This window comes from Falco peregrinus, chromosome 5 (assembly GCF_023634155.1).
Source record: "Falco peregrinus isolate bFalPer1 chromosome 5, bFalPer1.pri, whole genome shotgun sequence".
In the NCBI taxonomy this organism is placed as follows: Eukaryota; Metazoa; Chordata; class Aves; order Falconiformes; family Falconidae; genus Falco; species Falco peregrinus.
Window position 1 is genome coordinate 77163663 of NC_073725.1, and position 16934 is coordinate 77180596.

The following is a 16934-nucleotide window of genomic DNA, read 5'->3' on the forward strand; positions in this document are numbered from 1 at the left end:
AGAGCCACGAGAAGCCCTGCTTGTGTCCCTGGGCAGCTGCAAGCAGTGACAGGTCCCTCCCTTTCTCCCTCCCTTGCAGCTCATGGAAGCAATTCAAAAGCAAGAGGAGATCAACTTCCGCCTGCAGGATTACATCGACAGGATCATCGTGGCCATCATGGAGACGAACCCCTCCATCCTGGAAGTGAAGTAAGGGTGGCCGAGAGCTGCCGGCTGCGCACTTGTCGATGGGTGTGGATTTGGTGCTCTGAGAGGATAAAGAGGGACTCGAAATGTCTTTGCTCTTGATGAAGGCACAAGGAAGCATCGCGCCGGGTCAGTGGGTGAATTAGCCAGCGGGCCAAGGAAAAAGAAGACCAGCAGCAAGGCTTTGTTGTCTGACTCCGTTATTTTGAAATCCTTCTGGCCTCAAGGGGTGAAAGGGAACCTGGAGAGGAAACACAGGCAATGGACAGCTGGAGGAAGCTACCCGTGAAGCTGGGAACTGTCCCGACAGCAGCGTCAGACCCTCTGGCGTGTGAGCTGCCACCACGAGGGCTGTAAGGAGAGGGTTTCTGCGAACTGCGGGGTAACAGGATGGAGAAGGAAGCAGCGGTGCTGACGTTTTCCCTTGCTGCCCTGTCCAGCCCAAGTATCTGCTTTGCCAAAGTGTCCCTGACACACTCACTCACTGGGGCAGATCTGGGAAAGAGGGAAACATGTCCCGGACTTGTAGAGGTGTTTTTGTTTGGTTGGTTCATTTTTGTTTTTTTTTAATTAACTTAATGCAAATGTCCTCATTCAGCTGGCGCAGTTAATCCTTGCCCTGCCGCTTCTGCTCAGGCAGGGGCTGTGTGCAGATTGCTAGCTGGCTCCTCTCTCGCTTGCCGGTGGCAGAAACAGGCAGGGGAGTGGCCGTTTTTGGGACAGGGCGTAAGCGCACTTTGTCACCTGTCTCCTTATTTATTTTTGCTGTCCGTGGCTCACTACCGTCGGCACGCCTTGGTGTTCACGGCTCCACTGCCCTCCTCCCTGCTCCCAGCTCTTCTGCTGGCTGCCCTGGGGTGGCTCTGGGAGGAGAGGTCCCCTCCGCCCCAGCCGCAGGCACATGGGTGCTGCCTGCCCAGCCTGCGGGGACTGGGGGAAAAGCTGCAACTCTTCAACTTGCACTGGAGGCTGGTCCTGGCCGCCTCTCCCTGGCCAAGCGTGGCTCACCTGGCCTGGCATGGGGACAAGGGCGGTCTGGGAGCTGCAGCGGAGAGGGCTGAGCTCTCCACATTGCCTCCCGAGGTCCCTGGCCTGGGGACAGTGGCCTGTGCCATTCCCACCCGGAGCGGGGCTCTGCTGGTGATAGCTGCAGCCCTGGAGGGAGAGCCCGCTCTGGCCGCCTTTCCCTGCTGTTTCCCTGTGCTGGGGCAGGGGATGGAGCAGCCGCTCTCATTTCTCAGACCCCGGCAGCAGCATGGGTTTAATATCCGTGCCGCTGGGGAGAGGAGACCAGCGAATACAACAGCAGCTCCCTGGGAAACAAAAGCCATGTTTACATCAGACAGCTTTTGGCTTGCTGGTACAAGCGGCCGTGGCGTAGCGTGATCCCGGGGAGCAGCCACGTTAACCAACCTGCTCCTCTCCGGCTCCCGGGAGGAGACAGCCAGCGGACTCCCAAGGATCCAGCTTCATTTCGTATGTCGGGCCCCAAAAAGCGGTTCTTTTTCCTGCTTGTCAGGTTTTAGAAATGCCAGAGTGGCCCGAAAACAGAAGCCGCAGCGATCCCTTGGCCGCCGGCGGGGGGGTGCCTGCTCCTCCCCAAAACGCTTCCACGCACACGGCACATCTCTCTTCCCACACTGGCGCGGCGGCGGAGCAGCCAGCTCGCCGGGAGGGTGCCGCTGCCCGGGAGAGGTGGCAGCTGCCACAGCCTTAGTCCCCGTTGGGTGGGCTCCAGTGGCTCGCAGGTCCGCTGCTGGCCCCGGGGGAATCGGCCGAGCCGCCGCCACCGGGACCTTCCCTCTTCCACCCTCTCTTTAAACACATCGCCTCTGGGTGCTCGACCCCCCGTGGCCTTGTGCAAGGTGCAGTGGGGCAGGGGCGAGCCCCCCAAAAACCTTGGGCGAGGGGGGCACCCAGCGCTCCCACACCCCCTCCCGTACACCCAGCCCTCCCCAGCATCCACTCCCCTCCCTGCCCCAAGTCCGCGGGAAGAAGCCACGTAATGTACATTTCCAGAGAAGCTTTGGGTGTAAATCAGTGTATACTTGGAGAGGGAAAATTTTTCTATCTTGTAGAGTAGGTATTTTTATAGAATGAAGGTTGATCATTTTTTTAATACTTTAAAGAAGAGAGAAATGTATCTGTGTATACACAAAAGCATATATATATATATGTATAAATATATAAATATCGGAGATCTGCCTTTCTCAACTTGGGATCATGGATCCCCAGTTCTCAAACAATCGTCTTTTTTCCTGTCGCTCACAAAGAGGTACTGTAACTGTAAATAAGCACCGGGAAAAAGTTTTAAGCAAACAAAGCACTGACTTGCACATTCACCATGCTTTAAAGTCCCTATGGAAAAGAAAAAAAAAAAAACACCCTGAAAACTATACTTCCCGAAAATGTTCCTCTTTCCCCACCGGTATGTGAAGGAAGTCCCAAAAAAAGAGGCAAAAACAGTATTGTCTTAAATGATGTATCAATTCTTGTCATATTAAAAGCTGTTACTATTCCTGCCCTGAGACCTTCTTTCCACAGGGGTGGCTCCAGGCATTGGAGCATCCCGAGCATCCCAGTGCTGGTGCCGGCTCCCCAGCGGGCCGTGGGGAGTGGAAGTGCCCCTGCCCCCGGGAGTGCCCTGATTTGGGGGTGAGGGGGATGGGGGAGGCTGGAGCCAGCTGGCTCTGGGGGGACTGAGGTCAATGGGAGCCAGAACTTCCCCAGCAGCAGAGCAGTGCTGGTGGGAGCTCAGGGGGTCGCTCTTCGCTTGCCTGGTGGGGTCTGGGTGGGGTGAGGGACCTTCAGGGCTGGTCCTGTCCCCCCAATGTCCTGCCACTCTGGAGGGTTTGGGGAGGCTGGACAGGACCAGGCTGTGGCTCAGCACCGGCGGGGGCTCACTTGGGTGTGCTCCAGGTGAGGACACGGGGCGTTCCGTGCCTATGTGCTGTATCGAACCCCTCGGAGCACTCAGCTGCTCTGAACTGCTCCAAAAATCCCATAAATACTCCAAACCACCCTGCTAAGCTGCTCCACACCCGGCTAAGCTTCCCTCCACCTCCTGTAAGCCGCCCCAAAGGGCTCTAATGTGCAAAATACCCTCCCCGCTCCTGGAGTGCCTCCGGGTGACTCCAGACTCTTGCTCTGAACTCCTCCGAGCAGCCCTGGAGCACCCGGAGCAGCTGCAAAGAGCTCTGAGTGCCTCTGCCTGCTGGGAAGTGCCTCGAACATGCATTGAGCTCTCTTAAGATGCCCCAAATTATTTCAAACCGCTCCACGCTCCTCAGAACTGCTCTGAGCGGCACCGAGCTGCTCTAAAACATCCCCGAGCGTCTCTAAAACAGCTCTGTAGCACTCCAAGCAGCTCTGTACCCCTTCAAGCAGCTCTAGTGTGCACTAAGATTTCTCTAAACACGCTAAAAAAAATCCTCTAAAAATTCCTCTGCAAAGCTCAACCTCCAACAGCTTGAGGCTGCTGCAGAACCCGGGTAAGTAAACGGCTCCGGGGGCATCAGTGCGGTGCTGGGAGGCTTCAAGGAGCTGTGAACTGCCCCTGAACAGCTCCGAGCTCTGGAAGGATGGGACCTCTGGGCAGCGCTGAAGCACTTGAATAGCTCAAATAGCTCTCAGGCTCCTCAAACCAGCCCTGAAAGGCCCTGAGATGCTAAAACTGCTTAGAGCAGTTCAAAGTAGCTCTTAAAGTTCTCTAACTCTTCTCAAACTCCTTGAAGCAGCTCAAAATGGATGGTAGGAAAGACCTTGTAGCAGCTCTGAAGCACTCAGCCTCCCCTGCCTGGCTGTGAAATGCCTCAAGTGCTCTAACGCCCTCTGAAAGGCCCCTGAAAGTCCCCCGGACCTTTCTAAGGAACCTCTCAACAGCATTAAAGCTTTTCCAGGAACGTCTCTAAACTTCTCCAAACAGTTTGAAACCACCCTAAAACCCCTCGGACTGATGCCGAGGAGGCGGTAAGCAGCTCTGACACGGCTCCGTGCTGTTCCAAAGCTGCTCTAAAACTCATAGAAAAATATGGGTAGCTGCTGAGAAGCACTCGAGCTCTTCTGCACGTCCTCTGAAAAGGTCTCTAAGTGTCTTGAAACTTCTCCAGCCTCTCGGAAGCTGCTCCAGAAAAGCCCTAAAGCTCTGAAGATCTCCGCATCCTTCCAAACAGCTCTGGAGCTGCTCCGAACTGCTCTTCCAGGCACGGCAGGGGCTTGGCACCGCACTAGCGAGCCTCTGGGTAGCTGCAGGCGGCCCGCAGTTCCTATTTATTATGAAAAAATTAAATGCATATAAATAAATGTATCTCTAATAAGGTTAGAGATTTGTGGAGCTTTCGTAGCTCCAAAACCCCTCGGGGAAGCTGAGCTGCTGCTGAAATGCTGCTCTAAACCCCGCTGCAGGGCTCCGGCGTCTGCCCTGCTGGGGTGGGATGCTCCGGCTGCCGGCACGGGCACCAGGCTGGGCCCTGGCTGGGGTGCCAGGGGCTGTGGGGTCCCATTGTGGGGTCCCACTGTGGTGATGGGTGCTTGCAGCCCCAGGGTGGGCATGGGGCACCCTGTGGGTGCAGGGGGCCCTCCAGCCCCTGCCACCCCGCTCGGTGGGCTTCTTGCTGCACCTGCAGGAGCTGTAGAGGGACAAAGCTGGTGGGAAAGTGGGGGGGGAGGCTCTTCCCCAGGGGCTCCTTGGATCTGACCCTTGCCCGGTGTGACCCCCAGGGCACCACCAGCGCTGCCCCAGCCCACCCCCCCTGCCCCCCAAAAAGCTACAGGGTGGTGGGTGAAAGCCCACCAGGCCTCTTCCCCGGGGAGCCGGTGGGCGCCTCTGAATGCCCCCGAAACTTCCAGATGCCCCCAAAACCCAGCCATGACCAGGGCCACGGTGGCCCTGTTCCACAGGACAAGGACGCTGCAGCAGGGCCAGATCCGGCGGGACCCCGTGGGGCTGGGGCCCGGCTGTGCCCCCCAGCCCAGACCCCCCTGTGCCCCCCCCGGACCCAGCACAGGGATGCACTGCAGCTGCCAGGGGTTTGTTGGGGGACGGTGGGCCCGCACCGCGGGACCCCAGTCTGGGGAAGGGATTTCCAGCTCCTTCCCTTCCACATCTGCTGCCGATCCCGGGACAGGGCTGGGATGAGGTTAACCCTTGGCAGCCCGGGTGGGAGGGGGTGGGATTATGGCCCTCACCCTGAGCACCCCGTAGGGCTAAGGGGAGGGCTGTCCTAGTGCGGACCCTCACCCTGGGGTGCTGCCTGCATGGCCTCGGGGGTCCCGGGAATGTTCATGGGGAGCACGGACCCCAAGGATGCTCCAGGAGCCCGGGCACAGGACACGACCCCCGGCAGACTCCCCCGCAACCCACCCACCCAGCCAGAGGGTAAACAGCAGGCAGCCCTGCCTGCCCCAGCTCCAAACTGGGAACTCCAAACTGGGGCAGCCGGTTGCATAACCCACCTGGCACCCCGCACAGCCAGACCCCCCCACGCCCCCGTCTTCCCGGGACCCCCCCCGCCGCAGTGCGGGCACGGGCAGCACCCACAGCAGGGCCAGGGTCATGGGTGACCCTGGGGAAGGGGAGCGCCGTGGGGCCGGGCCACGCGTGGGCTCCGCAGCTGCGGGGCGGCGGGCGGGGGGCGCCCCCTGCTCGGGGGGGGGGGGGGGGGGGGGCGCTGCGGCAGCGCGGGGCACGGCCCGGCGTGGTGAGAGAGGGGCGGCGGGGCTCCGGGGAGCCGTGGAGGGGGGTCCGGTCGGGGCGGGGGCGCAGGCAGCACCTCCCCCCTCCCCTCCCCCCAGCGGTCCCCTCCCCCTTCCCCTCCCCGCCGAGGGCAGCCGGCGCCGGCCCGTCCCGTCGCGGGGCTCGGCGGGCTCAGCCGCGGCTCCGCTCCGCTCCCCCGGTGCTGCCCCCTCCCCATGCGGGTGTCGCGGGTGGGCGGCAGCCGCCGGCCCCCCCCGCCCCGGCATGGCTCGGTTCTCCGTCAAAGAGCACTTGGACGGGATCCTCTCCGACTTCGAAGGTGCGGCTGGGGCTGCGAGACCCCCCCCGGGGGCTGCGACCCCCATTCGGGGCTGGGTACAGCGCGGGGGGATGCCCTCAGGGATGGGTATCGAGGGGGGGATGCTGCTGGGGCTGGGTATCGGGGGGGATGCTGCTGGGGCTGGGCGTCTGGGGGTGGGCATGGGATGCCCCCCAGGAGCTGAGCATCGCGGGTGGGGGCTGCTCTCTTCCCGCCGGGGGCTGCGTGTCGTGGGGGCTGCTCTCCGCCCGCCCCCGGGGGTTGTGTGTCGTGGGGGGCTGCTCCCCACCCCCGACACCCCCGGGGGCTGTCCCCGGCAGAGCGCGCCTGCTGGCTTGTGCCTGATGGGGCGCACGGAGGGGGAGGGGGGGCGTGGGATGCAACCCCCCCCCGGTGTTCGCGTGTACGAGCGCCCCCCGCCCCGGGCCGGTGGCTGGGGGGAGCCGGGGGCCGCGTCCCGCCGTGCACCCCCGTGCCCCCCCGGGCGGGTTTGCCTTCCTCCCGCCCGCGATCGGCCCCGGCCGCTTCCCGGAGGCCGCGGGGGGGGGGGGCGGGGGTGGCGGGCGGCGAAACCCGACCCCGGGGCTGCTGCTGCACTCGCCGGGGAGGAATGTGTGCACCTACCCCGGGCACCTTAACCCCGCCGCTGCCGGCTGGCCCCCGGCTCCTGACACCCCCATATCCCCCCCCATCCCCCCATATCCCCCTCCATGCCCCCTGCCATCTGTCCACCCCATTCCCCCCATATGCCCCTGCTATCCCCCCACACACCCTGCCATCCTCCCATATGCCCCTGCTATCCCCCCCATACCCCCGCCTTCTCCCCCCACCATCCCCCCATATGCCCCTGCCATCCCCCCTGCTATCCCCCCATCCCCCCACCCGTATGCTCCTGCCACCCCCCTGCCTTATACCCCTGTCAGCCCCCCTATACCTCCTGCCATTCCCCAATATCCCCCTGCCATTCCCCCCGATGCCTCAACATCCCCCCCACCCCCTTCCATCCCCCCTAAACCCCCTGCCACCCCACACCTTCTCTGCACCCCCCCGTTGCTGCCCCCCACCCACCCTGTCACTCTGGACAGGCTTTGGGTGCGGATGGCCAGGGGCCAGGGGCAGGTGTGGGGTGACGCATGACACGGGGTAGGGGGGTTGCCGGCCCCATGGCCCCCCCAGCAGCCTGACCAAGCAGAACCGGCTGGAGAAATACCTGCCCGGGGGAGCTGTTATTAGCAGTGCCTACACCCTGGCCCCTGACCCCTGCCCAGCCCCGGGCACAGAGGTGAGCTGGGGAGGGGGCAGGGACGGGACCCCCCCACCCCACTGCCCCCAGCACTGTGGCCGAGCCCAGGCAGCAGCCACAGGGCTGAGGAAGAGGAGGGTGAGGTCGGCCTCGTGCCGGCAGTGCCATGCTGGGGCAGGCTGGCGCACGTGCCGACACGGTGGGGATGGCGGGGCGCAGCGGGGGCCACCCCCCCTCAGCCTCCCCGCTGGAGGCAGCCACCCGTGCTTGGCAGCGGGGATGAGGAAGGCTGCCTGGGGGGGGGTCTGGGCCCCCCGTGCTCTCCCGGGGGCTGGGGAACCAGCTGCCGGCACCCAACGGTGCTGCTTTGGCAGAGCTGGCAGGAGCACGGGACCTCGTACTGCGGCTGGAGGGAGGGAGGGGGCGGCTACACCACAGGGGCTTCTCGGGGGTCCCGGCTGCTCAGACCTGCCACGGTGGTGCCCAGCCAGGCTGCGGTGCCCGGCGGGGGAGAGGGGCCACCCACCGCTGCCAAGCACCCAGCACCCACTCCGCTCAGGCAGGAGGCTGTGCACTGGAGCCAGGCGCTGTGATGCCTGTGGGCTGGCAGGGGGGGCCGGGGAGTGGGAGGCACATTTGCACTAGCAGCAGCCCCAGGGCCGTGCCATGGGGTCGTGGTTGCCACCACTGCTGGAAAGCCGTGTGGGAGGCTGCAGCTATAGCTCTGGGCTGCCTCGCCATCAGTAGGCTTCAGGGTTAATGCTCTGTAAGGGGCCGCAATCCTTCCCAGCCCGGCTGTTTGGATGGATACAGGGGGAGAGGGTCCGGCGGGGGGGATCCGGTTACTCGGCTGGATCTCTTACAGGGGGAATAAAGCGGGCAGTGTGCTGCGGGAGCCAGGGAGCCAGGGCAGGCCGGGCGCAGATAAACCGGCAACAATGATCAAACCCGCGGGGAACAATGCGGCAGAGCCGGAGGCTGCCGGCATCGAGCAGGGTTCCCATGCGGGATGAGCACACAGATGGCCCCTTGGCACCTGGCTGCACGGGGGCACCTCGGGGTGCTGGCACCGCACAGCACGGCTGGGGGGCCCGTGTACAGGGCTGGCCAGGGGGCTGGCGGGGGTGGGTGCCTGGCCATGGGTGCCATCGGGTGCCACTCTCATGTCAGCATCTCTCTCTGTCCCCAGCACTGAAGAAGTCCTTTGAGGTGGAGGATGGGGACGGGGCGTCCGGCTCCCCACTGGTGTCCCCGCTGCCCTTGGGCACTGGTGAGAGCTGCCGGCCGCTGCAGCCCGACCACCCGCCCCGCTCAGGCACCGCTGCCGGCCCCAGCCCAGCTCCCAGCCCAGTGCTGCACAGCCGGCTCAGCACCAGCCTCTCCGCTGGCCGAACCAACGGCAGCGCCAGCACCGGCATCACCCGCATCGCCTCCTTCCAGACTCACCAGGGCTTCATTGCGGGGCCGGGCAGTGACGGCGAAAGTCTCCGCAGCTCGTCCTCCAGCCTGGAGAGCCCTGCGCCCACGGGGCCCCCCCAGCCACCAGGCTCCCCCACAGCTACTGGCCCCAGCTTGAAGAAGGTCCCGTCCCATAACAGCGTCTTCCCAGCAGAACTGGAGCATCCCCTCTGTGGGGCTGCCGCCAGCCACGGCTCACTGCCAGCGCTGGACCTGCACATCGCTGAGGAGCCAGGGGTGGGGACCCCCCAGCTGGACCCCCTGCCGTGGGGCAGCCAGAGCTCTGCCACTCAGCCTCTCACCCACCAGCCTTCCTCCTCCCTGGCCCCATATGATGGCACCGAGGAAGCCCCAGGGCTGCTCACACTCCCCGAGGGGCCAGGGGGGCAGCTGCCAGGAGGGTGGGATGTGGCCCCCCGCACCCTGCCCCGGCCACAGCTGAGGGTCAGCCTCAGCGCCAGCCCCAGCCCGGCATGCCGGCCCCTGCCGCTCGCCCGGGGCCAGGGGGAGGCACCCCCGGCCCCCACCGCCCCTTCCCCAGCGAGGGCTGGGGGGCTGCCAGCCCCCCAAGCCACCACCTTCAAGCTGGTGTCCCAGCCGCAGACGGTGCAAGTGAGCTCTCAGCCCACCTTCCTTGGGGGGCTGGTGCTGGTACCGGCCCTGGGGACTCTGGCAGCGGCCACTGGAATCAGGGCAAACCCCCCCGGTGCTGGGCTGGCGGGGCTGCGGGGACCCTGCGTGGTGGCAATGGCTCCTGGTGATGCTGCAGATGGCGGCTGGGCTGCGGTGACGCCAGAGCACGGTAGGACTTGCTCCTGTCCCCCCTCCTTTCTTCCCACTGGGACCCCCCTTGCCGGGGGTGGTGCTGCCAGAACCCCCCGCTGAGCCCTGCTGCCTCCAGCCACCCTTGCACTGCTGATGCCAGGGTTGGCATTGAAGCAGGGTGATGGTGACACTGGGAACAGAATGAGCCCCACCGGCTCGCTGCTCCCCACCAGGGCCGTGGGGCACATTGGATGCCACCCGGCGTGGTGCGTGGTGTCTAGCGGGGGGGCTGTGCGGCGCGGAACTGAGTGCGGCACTGGCAGCACTCCCGGCCCGCCTGGCCCCGGGGTGCCTGGCGAGCTTCCCACGCCGCCCCAGCGCTAATTGTTTTCCCCAGCGCGGGAAGACAGGTCGGGACACATGTGCCCCATTGGCGGCCGAGTGCCGGGGCCCTGCGCGTGCCGGCTATCGCCGTGATCTTGTCCCGCGTCCAGGGCTTTTTTCCTCTCTCATCCCTCCTTGCCTTGGCACGGGGATGGATCCTGTTCCTCCCTTCCCGTGGGGGTGGAGGAGGTGGCGGGGGGCCAAGGTGTGCTCGGGTGTGCTCGGCGCGTGCCTCATGCCGGGGGGAAGGATGCGGGGCTCCCCGGCACAGCCGCACCTCTGGCTCCCACTGTGCCGGTGTGGGCATGGCCGAGCCTATGCCCATCCCCAAGCATGGGGTAGGGGACCCCCAGTGTCCCTCTTCCCAGCGGCTGCTCCAGGGAAGGCTGGAGGGCACTGGTGTGGCCGGAGATGGCCGCTGCCGCCGGTGCTCCCTGTTTAAGTGCTTGGGGTTCATTGCCCGTCTCGCTGGGGTGTCATGAGAGCCGCCGTCGCCAGGCTCTAAGTACTGACGCCGGTGAAGGCATCCATACATCTGCCCCGGGCTGGGGTGAATCATCCCCCAGCAATGCCCGTGGCCGCACTGCCCAGCCAGCCTGGCTGCCCCACCGGCCACCACTGCCCACGGCACCCGGCCAGGGCGGAGGGGACAGTGCTCGGGGCCAAGCTGGGGTGATGGGGACAAAGGGGGACAGTGCTCAGGGCTGAACCGGGGCGATGGGGACAGTGCTCAGGGATGAGCCAGGATGATGGGGACAGAGGGGGACAGTGCTCAGGACTGAACTGGGGTGATGGGAACACTGCTCAGGGATGAGCCAGGATGATGGGGTCAGTGCTCAGGGACAAGCTGGGGTGACGGCAGGGTGGCTGAGCGTGGCATGCCCAGGCTGAGGAGCAGGGCAGGAGCTGGCAGGCATCATGCGGGCACCGGCTGCCCTGCAGATGGCACGGGACTGGCAGGCACTGCTCGGCCACAGCGGTTTCTCTGCCAGGAAGAGGTGGGGACGCACAGTTTCCTCTCCCAGGAGGCCACCGTGGCCCCCAGCCGTTGGCACCCGTGGGTGGCCGTGGGTCAGTGTGGCATGCTCGGTCCCGTGCCCCATGGGAGGACGCGCCGAGCAAGCCAGCAGCCGCCGTGTTTCACTTCCACGCCGAGCGAACGCCCGGGTCGCCCACGCAGGGCCTGGGGCGAGGAGGAGGAGGAGGAGGATCGGAGGAGGAGCTGTGGGCTGCAGCCGCCCTCCCTGCCTTGCACCCCAGGAGCCATTTGGCCCCGGTGACCAGCTCGCAGCAGCAGCAGCCCCGGCTCGGGCCGGCTTGCCCAGGTAGGGATGGTCGGGGCGGCAGCGGGCAGGGCAGCGTGCGGGCAGGGGGTGCTGCTGGTGAGCCCCCCAGGTACCCAGCAGGCAGGCGGTGCTGCGGGGCGCGGGGTTTCACTCAGTGGATCACTTCTGCTTCTGCTCATCGCCAGCAGCCAGCGGTCCCCAGCCCTGTGCCGTGGCTCCCGCCTGCACCACGCACGGCGAGCCAGGCAGGCTGGCTCCGGGTCTGGCCGCAGATGGGTTTTGTCACCGCTGTCCCCTTGGGTTGTGTTTGGTGCTGGGAGAGGCACTGGCGTTTCTGGGTTGTGCTCGGCCAGGCAGGTAGAGCTGCAGTGAGCTCCTTGCCAGTGTAGTGGGCAGCTCTCCGTCCGCATCCCCAAAATCCTCCATCCCTTTGCCAGAGGGGTCATCTCCCCGTGCCCACCCCATCGGGAGCCAAGCTCTCCCCATCCGATGCCCAGTTCGGCACAGCGGCGAGCAGCCGGGCTGGGAGTTCCACTCCCGGCTCATCCTCTCCCAGCACCCTCCACCCCCAGAGCCTTATTACAGGCTTCCCCAGGGAACTGGCCAATTAGCCCCGCATCAGTAATTAAAACTGTGGAGGACACCATGGACCCGGGATTACTTGTCCCTGCCTGGAAAACAAGGGCATCTTTAATGAGTCCTCGAACAGGTCTGGCTGCAGGAGCCCTTCGCCCTGGAGGTGCGTGGTGATGCCGAAGAGCTTCCATGTGGCCACCCAGCAGCTGGCCATCGCTGATGGGTCTTGGCAGCAAGGGCAGGGACGTGGGGGGGCTCTGGCCCCACAGGGGAGGCAGTTGTGGGTGCAGCACTCAGCGCTGCCATGTGCCCCATGGTTCTGCCCACCACCCCTCCAGCTGTATGTGCCTGCTTGGCCATGCCACTGGCACAAGGCAACGGGTGATGGCTGGGCCCCTGCATGGGTGCTGCACCCTGGGGAGCACCCCAGGGAGCTGGGGGGGGTGCAAGCACTGCACCCTGCCTGTGGGGGCTGGCCACCCTGGGTGGCTCCAGGCAGTGGCTGCATCACTTGGTTCTGGCTCTGTCTGGCAGCTGCCAGGGCTGGCAGGGACCAGGGTGGGGGTACAGGGGGCCAGTGTGCCCTGGGAGCAGTGGCATGCCCAGGTGAGCATCGGGGAGGCGGGGGGAGTCCCAGCACCCCGCCCTCATCGTCCACCCTCACCCCCCCCCCAGCTGGGTGTCACCACTGTCACCAGGAAGTCCCCAGCTGTTTCACCACTTCCGAGAACTCCCGTGGGGGGAGCTGAGACACACAGCACTGTTGTCCCCAACGCTGCCACCTTCCTGAGTACCTGCTGCCTGGCTGTGCTCCTGCTGTCACCCGGGCAAGGCGGTGGGTTTGCACCCACCAGTGAGCACAGGGTGCTGCGTTTCCCCCCACGCTGGGATGCTGTTGCTGTGGCAACGGGCATGTTTGGCTCCATCATCTCCTGGTGTCTCTGGGCTGGCTGGGGCCGGACCCTGCCCACATGTCCCTGGTCCCCAGGCTACGTGGCACAGGGCCGCGGCCCCGGCAGGCCAACTCAGCAGCCTCAGCCATCAGCAAGCTGCCGCCTGAGCCTCGCCAACGCCAAGAACCGGTTGGCACATATGTGGCAGGCGGGGAGGCTGCGGCATGGGGGGACGCAGGCGCTGTGGGGCACTGCGGCAGCGGGGTGGGGGGCAGGACCACCACCTCACCTTGCCCCACCATGTGCACCGGGGCTGGGCATGGGTGCTGCTGAAGGGGCATGGCGCAGGGTGATCCCTGGTGCCAGACAGCCGGTGGGTGCCAGCGGGGATGGTACCCGCAAGTTGAGCACTCCCATTCGGTGCCACTGCAGCCACCCATGGGGGTGAAGGTGATGAGTGCTGTGACGGGGGGACACACACAGCATCCCTGGGCTGAGGTCGGTGTCCATGCTGGCCTGGCTGGAGTCTGAGCGGTGCTGGGTGGGCACCTTCCCCACCCCGCTGGGCAACTGGTAAACTCAGCGCAGGGGCTTGGCTGTGGCGGGGAGGGGGGCTGCGGGGGGAGAGGGAGGGGGAAGGGATATTGCCATGCTGGTCATGCGTGGGAGCGGCAGCTTCGCCAGAGACGGGTTTGGTGCCAGCCAGGGGCTGGCGGGGAGAAGGGGGACGGGCTGCGGCGCTGATGGAGGCAAGGATGTTGATGGCGGGCAAGGGACCCCCCCTGACCGTAGCGGGGTGCTGAGTGAGGGCACTGCGGCGCCGAGGTAGGACCTGAACAATGGCCATGCCGGGCAGCAGGAGGAGGAGGAGGGGGAGGAAGAAAGGGCTTGGGGGCCCCCCAAGCTGCCACACAAAGGGCTGAGGCGGGCACAGGGCTCTGGTGGCCCCCAAGTTGAGGCACGCTCTAGGCAGGGTTCCCCGGGAAAAGCCTGCATGTCCCCAGGGCTTGGGATTGTGCTGGTGCCTGCGCTGCCCCTCCCCAGCCCCCCCCCCCCCTCCCCCATAGCTGCAGGCGGGTGCCCCTCACCCTGGCAGGGGCCAATGTAGGGTACAACGTGGGTGGCATGTCCTGCCCCAAGCCTGGAGCTCCCCAGGTGCACCAGGGCCACAGCGGGTGCTGCAGGAGGTGGCCTCGGTGTGGGTGGCAGCATGGGCTGGGTGAAGGGTGCCAGCGGTGGCCACGGTCCCCGATGCAACCACCTTGCAGAGCAACCGGTGGTATGGCAGAGGGTGGACAGGGCTGCCCGGTGGCGCGGGCACCCTGAGGATACCACTATGGCACCTCCCCGTCCCCCTCCGCCCAGGGGGGTGACATGCCCCGTTGCCATGCAGAGCCTCACTGGCTGCCAGGAATGTGACGGGGCTGCATGCCCACCGGGACGGCTGCTGCTGGGGCAACGGTGCTGGCAGAGGGGTGGGCACTGGGGGGGTCTGGGCTCACCCGCCTTTGCCCACCCATGCAGGGAGCAGCCTGGAGCCTGAGGAGCGCAGCATGGAGCCATCGGCCATGCCGGAGGAGGAGATGCCCCCCAGCGTGGCACCCAGCCCGGCGGGCTGCCAGCTCTTCGGTTATGTGGGAATCGAAGCCGTGCTCGACCAGATGAAAATCAAAACCATGAAGACGGGCTTCGAGTTCAACATCATGGTTGTGGGTGAGCACTGGGCACGGGGTTTGCTCCCTGTTGGGGCAGGATTCCTGGCTCTGATGCTGCCATGTTGGGGGAAATGATGCTTTTAAGGGATTTAAGCATCAATAATCAGAAGAAGAGCAACACCCTGCACCCCATAACATAGTAATGCTGATGGGTGAGCTCGTCTCAACCTCCGGGATGCTCTGAAATGGGTACCAAGGGGTTATTGCCTTGGGGAATAAATTTATTCATGGGTTAAACCAGAGCTATCCCAAATGGATACCAAGGTGTTACTACCCTGGGGGAATTAATTTCCCGGGGTCGGGGGGTGGGGGGGGGGCAGGACAGACAACAACAAAGAGCTGGTGTCCTCACAGGGCAGAGCGGGCTGGGGAAGTCAACGATGGTGAACACCCTCTTCAAGTCCAAGGTGAGCCGCAAAGCCTCGCAGCCCAGCCAGGAGGAACGCATCCCCAAAACAGTGCAGCTGCAGTCCGTCACCCATGGTAAGGTCTCTGCCATGAGATTCTGTCCCACCAACCCTGGAGAGAAGCTGGGGACCAGGGGTGGGTCTGAAGCCAGGGATTCAGCCTCCTCCCCGGTCCCCTCCTCCCCAATGCTTGGTCCCCACTGACCCACATCTCTGCCCCACAGTTATCGAGGAGAAGGGCGTGAAGATGAAGCTGACGGTGACGGATACACCGGGCTTTGGGGACCAGATCAACAATGAAAACTGGTAGGACACAGTGAGGTGCAGCACCCCACCTTGGTGGGTGGCAGTTTGGGGTGGTGGTTGAGCTCAGATGCTGTCCCCCAACTCCTCATCCTCAGCTGGGACCCCATCATCAAATACATCAACGAGCAGTATGAGAGGTACCTACGTGAGGAGATCCTCATTACCCGCAAGAGGAAGATCCCGGACACCCGGGTCCATGGATGCGTCTACTTCATCCCCCCCACGGGTCACTGGTGAGTCGCCATTCACAGCACCCATGGGTGTTCCCTGTGTGGTGGTGTGGGTCACCCTGGGGTGATGGTGGTGCGGGTCACCCCGGGGTGATGGTGATCCTTGGCAGGCTGCGCCCGCTGGACCTAGAATTCATGCGGCGGCTCAGTAAGATTGTCAACGTGGTGCCAGTGATCGCCAAAGCTGACACGCTCACCCTGGAGGAACGGGCAGAGTTTAAGCAGCAGGTGAGGGCAGGTCCCCAAGGGGATCCCAGGGTGCCCTGTGTCCCCCCAGCCCCGGCTCAAGCCCTGTATCCCACAGATCCAGGCGGACCTGAAGACCCACGCCATCAGTGTGTACCCGCAAGAGGACTTTGACCAGGACCCAGATGACAGGGTGTTGAATGACAGGATTCGGGTGAGTGCCGGGATGCTGGGATTGGGGATACTGGTCCCTGGGGACCACGGTGGGGGAGAGACACCCCTGGGGGAGCCTGGGAGCACCCCAGGGTGAGCACGCTTCTCTGTGCTGGCAGGAGAAGATCCCTTTTGCCGTGGTGGGGGCAGACCAGGAGCACCAGGTCAACGGCAAGCGGGTGCTGGGCCGCAAGACCAAATGGGGCATCATTGAAGGTGAGTAGAGCCCCTCGCACCCCCAGCCCTCCCCAGGTACGGCGAGTCTGCCGGGGCTGCGGGGAGCAGCACCTGTGGGTGCACCCCTGCCTGGGTGGAGCTGTGCTGGTGCTCCAGTGGTACTTGGAGCCTGCTGGGATGTGCTCCCTGGGCATCCCTTCGCTGCCCTGCCCTCCTGCCTGCACCCTGCCAGCCCTGCTGCCCGCTCTGCCTTGTTTTGCAGTGGAGAATCCAGCGCACTGCGAGTTCCCCCTCCTGCGGGACCTGCTGATCCGGTGAGTGGGGGATGGGGTGGGGGGGCCAACACCCCACAGGGGGGATGGCGGGGTGAAGGAGGATGGTGACTTGATGCCCTTCCTCCCCGCTGCCACCCCGGGCAGGTCCCACCTGCAGGACCTGAAGGACATCACCCACAACGTCCATTACGAGAGCTACCGTGTGCGGCGGCTGAACGAGAGCAACCGGCCAGCACTGAGCCCCCTCAACGGGCTGCCTGGCAAGGCCGAGGGCAGCAGTGACCTCTGAGCCACCACGTGCCCCCCGGCGCTGCTGCTGGACCCCCATAGCAGTGCCCATCCCCTGCCCAGCAGTGGCTGTGCCCGGACCCTGCCCGGGGTGAGGAGCCCCCCGAGAGTGCCAGACTGCCTCGGGTTGGGGTCCCCAGGTCCTTTGTCCCCAAGCTCCGCCGTGGGCACAGACCCCCTGGACCCTGCACAGCATTAAAGATGAAGCTGGAGCCTTCAACCTTCGCCATCATCATCCTCCTGCTGGACTCTCCATTTCTGACGTGCCACCCACCTTGTGCTGCTCCAGCCTCTGGGGCCGTGGGGCGAACCCCCCCGCCCCCCCCCCCCAG

General features: G+C 64.9%; 2 protein-coding genes across 11 annotated transcripts in view; both read left to right on the forward strand.

Annotated features, from left to right (window-relative positions):
- Nucleotides 1–2709, forward strand: part of RAB11FIP3 (RAB11 family interacting protein 3) — a 77807-nt gene extending 75098 nt beyond the window's left edge. For all 9 annotated transcript variants that reach the window (XM_055806507.1, XM_055806508.1, XM_055806510.1 and 6 more), the window contains one exon: nucleotides 80–2709. In XM_055806507.1, the coding sequence (XP_055662482.1) occupies nucleotides 80–193 (114 nt within the window). In that variant the 3' untranslated portion in view covers nucleotides 194–2709. The remainder of the gene's footprint in view (nucleotides 1–79) is intronic.
- Nucleotides 2710–6022: 3313 nt separating this feature from the next.
- On the forward strand, nucleotides 6023–16834 carry SEPTIN12 (septin 12). 2 transcript variants are annotated; one of them, XM_055806503.1, is made up of 11 exons: nucleotides 6023–6200; nucleotides 8633–9703; nucleotides 14330–14518; nucleotides 14875–15003; nucleotides 15152–15233; nucleotides 15329–15466; nucleotides 15574–15691; nucleotides 15768–15863; nucleotides 15982–16078; nucleotides 16302–16353; nucleotides 16459–16834. In XM_055806503.1, exons 1-11 carry the CDS (start codon nucleotides 6146–6148, stop codon nucleotides 16601–16603), a joined length of 2172 nt encoding a protein of 723 aa, XP_055662478.1. In that variant the 5' UTR covers nucleotides 6023–6145; the 3' UTR covers nucleotides 16604–16834. The 2 variants fall into 2 exon arrangements, with proteins under 2 accessions (XP_055662478.1, XP_027647679.1); XM_027791878.2 differs by lacking the exons at nucleotides 6023–6200; nucleotides 8633–9703 and adding an exon at nucleotides 11074–11375.
- The last annotated feature ends 100 nt before the right edge of the window (nucleotides 16835–16934 follow it).

Bases quoted from the DNA above. Each gene is read 5' to 3' on its own strand.
- SEPTIN12 (XM_055806503.1), top strand. From the start codon at position 6,146: ATGGCTCGGTTCTCCGTCAAAGAGCACTTGGACGGGATCCTCTCCGAC. The intron at 14,519-14,874 runs GTGAGCACTGGG...GTGTCCTCACAG, and splicing joins GTTCAACATCATGGTTGTGG to GGCAGAGCGGGCTGGGGAAG. The intron at 16,354-16,458 runs GTGAGTGGGGGA...CACCCCGGGCAG, and splicing joins CTGCGGGACCTGCTGATCCG to GTCCCACCTGCAGGACCTGA.